The 3,191-nt window shown below is 59.9% G+C and overlaps 1 protein-coding gene across 1 annotated transcript in view; it reads right to left on the bottom strand.

Moving 5' to 3' along the window:
* Nucleotides 1–2,580, bottom strand: part of CUNH15orf39 (chromosome unknown C15orf39 homolog) — a 5,933-nt gene extending 3,353 nt beyond the window's left edge. Inside the window, exon 1 of the mRNA XM_017745152.1 lies at nucleotides 4–2,580. Within this exon, the coding sequence (XP_017600641.1) occupies nucleotides 4–2,190 (2,187 nt within the window). The 5' untranslated portion in view covers nucleotides 2,191–2,580. The remainder of the gene's footprint in view (nucleotides 1–3) is intronic.
* Nucleotides 2,581–3,191: the final 611 nt, after the last annotated feature.

Raw genomic sequence — 3,191 nt, 5'->3', positions numbered from 1 at the left:
AGGGGGCTGGCTGCTGGGCAGGAGGGAGGGTGGGAGCTTGTATTTTTGGAACATGAAGGTGGCTGAGCTCTGAAAGCTGCTCCTTTCCCCAGAGTCCACCTCAGGCAGCCGGGGCTGCGCACCCTCTCCCAACCCCACCTTCCCCCCTTCAGCCTCTTTCTCCTCCTCCTTATCCTCTCGGTCCAGTGTCCTCTCTGCACAGCCAGTGGGTCTCTGGGTCTCCCCAGCTTCCACCAGCTCTTTCTTCAAGCTAAGGTCCAGCACCATGTCCTCAGAGGGAAGCTCTTCAGTGCCCATCCCGTCAGGGCTGCCCTCCTGAGACTCCAGCTCTTGGGGCACAGGCTTTGGCTTTTTAGGGACACTCCTGTAACAGCTCTCCCCTTGGCTCTGCACTGCATCACTGCTGGACACCACCGAGAGTTCTCTGTGGGCAGCAGGCTCCTGGCTGCCAGCCGTGTTTTGGGACGGGGAGTCCTCCCACAGATGCTTCCTGCAGAAGAGGACGGGGTCTGAGCCCTTGGCCCTCTCCAGGTACTCCTGGTAAGGTGCCAGGCTGAAGACATTGTGGATCACTGGCATCGGTGGAGAGGATGAAAAAGCCTTGGTGTCCCTCTGGTCTTCCAGCCCCTTTGTGGGGGTCACGGACGGAGAAGGGTGGATGAGCTCCTTGGCTGGATCCTTGACCTTGCAGGCATTTCCTTTGCCTGGTCCCACACGGGGGGTGTCCTGAGGGGCCGGGCTGCTGCTCCTCCTCCCTGGGTACAGGGGCTCCTCCTCCCCTTGCCTGGGTTTCTCCCAGCTCCCTTCTCTCTTGGGAAATGTCTCAGCGAGCCCAGCGCAGCCCCCAGGAAGCTTCTCTGAGGTGCAGACAGGTTGGAAAGCGCTGCTGTGCCTCGATGCCGCTCGCCACTGCGGACTGTCCGCCCTGTGCTGCTCACACCCCGGCTCTGCGCCGGGAAAGGAGGCGCGGAACACGGATGCATCGCCCGGGCTGACGGCAAAACCTGGGTACCCGGTGTTCCTGAGCAGCTCGGCATCCCTTGGTGGCTCGGCATCCCTCAGCACTGCCCCCAACCTGGCACCCGCTGTCCTCGGCACGTAGGGGTCCAAGGGGCTGGGAAAGTAACTCCTTGGGGCTTGGGCCTTGAGGTAGGTGCTGGGAAAGAGCTCCCTGCTTCCCACATAGCCAAAGCCGGGCAGGGCACTGGGCTCCCCAGCGGTGGGAGCTGGCGGGTGGCAGAGCGGGCCAGCTCTGCGGGGTGACAATGGGTAGGGCGAGGGCGGGTAGCACACTGCCGACCTCTCCCGGTTCACTGGGCTGGCCTCAGGTGGCTGGAGCTTGGGCCAGGGGTCTGGGCTGAGGCTGGAGACCTCCGGCACCTTCTTCTGGCTCTGGGGAGTGGGACATCTTGCTTCCAGGAACGAGGTGCCGGGAGGTGGCCCGTACTTATCAAAGGTGGCATAGTAGGGGGGTAAGGCAACGGGGGAGCCCAGCTGCTCCTTGGAAGGCAGCGCCAGGCTGGAGGGCAGCGGCGGGAGGCTGTGGTCGGAGCAGGGACCCCTCTTGTGGGGCTCACCAGGGTGGAGGGGGGGGGTGGTGGGGGGCAAAGCCCAGTTTGCCTCCCCTGGTCGCTGCTGCAGGCTGTCCGCTCGTGTCCCCAGTAGCAGAGCCATCCTGGGAGCCAGGAAGGAGGCGGGGGCTCCGTACACCGGCTTGGGGACTGCCAGCGGGGCTGCCTTGTTCACCAGCACCGGCTTCTTCACCGGCAAGGGGCACCTTGGGCTGTCCAGCTTCTTCCTGGCCATCAGCTGCTCCTGGCTCAGGCTGTCCTTGCTCTTCAGGACATCTGGGGGCTGCAGCCTGGCGCCCAGGCTCTCCGACGAGTGCAGCAGGAAGCCCAGCAGTGGCCCCTCTGCCGGCACGGGCTGGCTCATGGCACCGGGGCCGTGGTGCAGGTAGGTGGGCGCGGGGCTCCAGTGAGCCGGGGGCTGCTCGGGACCCTCGGGGCTCTGCAGCGGGCAGGCAAAGTAGGAGCCCTTGTAGCTGAAATGGTTTTCAGAGCCAGGGTGGGGCACGGAGCTGGATCTGCCTGGGATTTTGCTGGGCAGGAAGCTGGCAGCAGGATCCAGATGAGGTAGCTTGTTGAAAATCACAGGGTCCGCAGGCTGCAAGTACCGTTTTGAGGCCATTTATATGCTGCTGCCGATGTCCCCACGGGAGAGGTGAGCTGGCCTTCCTGGGTAAGAGAGAGAACAAGCCATGAGCAAAGCAAGTCCCCACAGCCAGCAGCCCGCAGTGGCACAGGGTGACAGTGTTACAACCCACCCCGTAAGGTGAGGGTAACCAGGTTCTTGTTGAGGGATCCCTTGGGGTTGATTAGAGCAAAGCAATGCTGAATAACCGGTGTTTACAAATATATATATATATATACACACACATATATATAGGGTTTGTTCCAGAGCAATTTGGCTTCAGCAGAGCCGTTTTGGTTATTATCTACTGTAATACAGCAATATAAAAGCATAAAAATAACACTTCCAAAAATGCCTAAGGAAAAGAAAGGGAAGGAAAGGGTAAGAGTAGAGAGATCCCACCACCCGTGGATCTTCCAACGCGAGTGGCTCGTTGCAATTCCACTGTGATGGCAGCTGCGTCGATCTCTTTGGGGTGAGGGAAGCCCAGGAAACACCAAGTTCCATGGGTTAATATACACCTCGGCTCGGTGGGAACGCCCAGGTACCTCCCCTGGGGCAGGGAATTTTACACTGGATGATGTAATGCTGTGGATCACGGGACACCTCGGAGTTCTTTGTTTGCCTGTGACACCTTTTAAGACACGTCAGTGTAGTTGAGAGGCCAATTAACAGGCCATCAGAGGCCAGGCCAACTGTGAGTGTCCTGGTAAGGGGAGTTTTCACAGCTGACCACTCGTGTAGGCGGCAGGATCAAAAAGCATTATGCCACTTGGCAGATCTGTCTCTTATCAGCCTCTTCCCTTATCTGGTCCAACAGACAGCGGTACCCTCCGATGGGTGTGCACCTGGGCAGCTGCTGCGAGCGGCCGATTGTTCGAGTCATTAACCACCGCCCCGTGACTCAAACATTCCATCAGCTCTCTTCTGCTGCTGCTCGCTCCAAATCTTCTCCGATGGTGGCGATTTACATAAAATGGCACAGAAGGTCATGTGAC

The sequence above is a fragment of the Corvus brachyrhynchos genome, unplaced genomic scaffold, assembly GCF_000691975.1.
Source record: "Corvus brachyrhynchos isolate BGI_N302 unplaced genomic scaffold, ASM69197v1 scaffold309, whole genome shotgun sequence".
In the NCBI taxonomy this organism is placed as follows: Eukaryota; Metazoa; Chordata; class Aves; order Passeriformes; family Corvidae; genus Corvus; species Corvus brachyrhynchos.
Note: the sequence above shows the minus strand (reverse complement) of the source record. Positions and strands in the feature narration are given on the sequence as shown.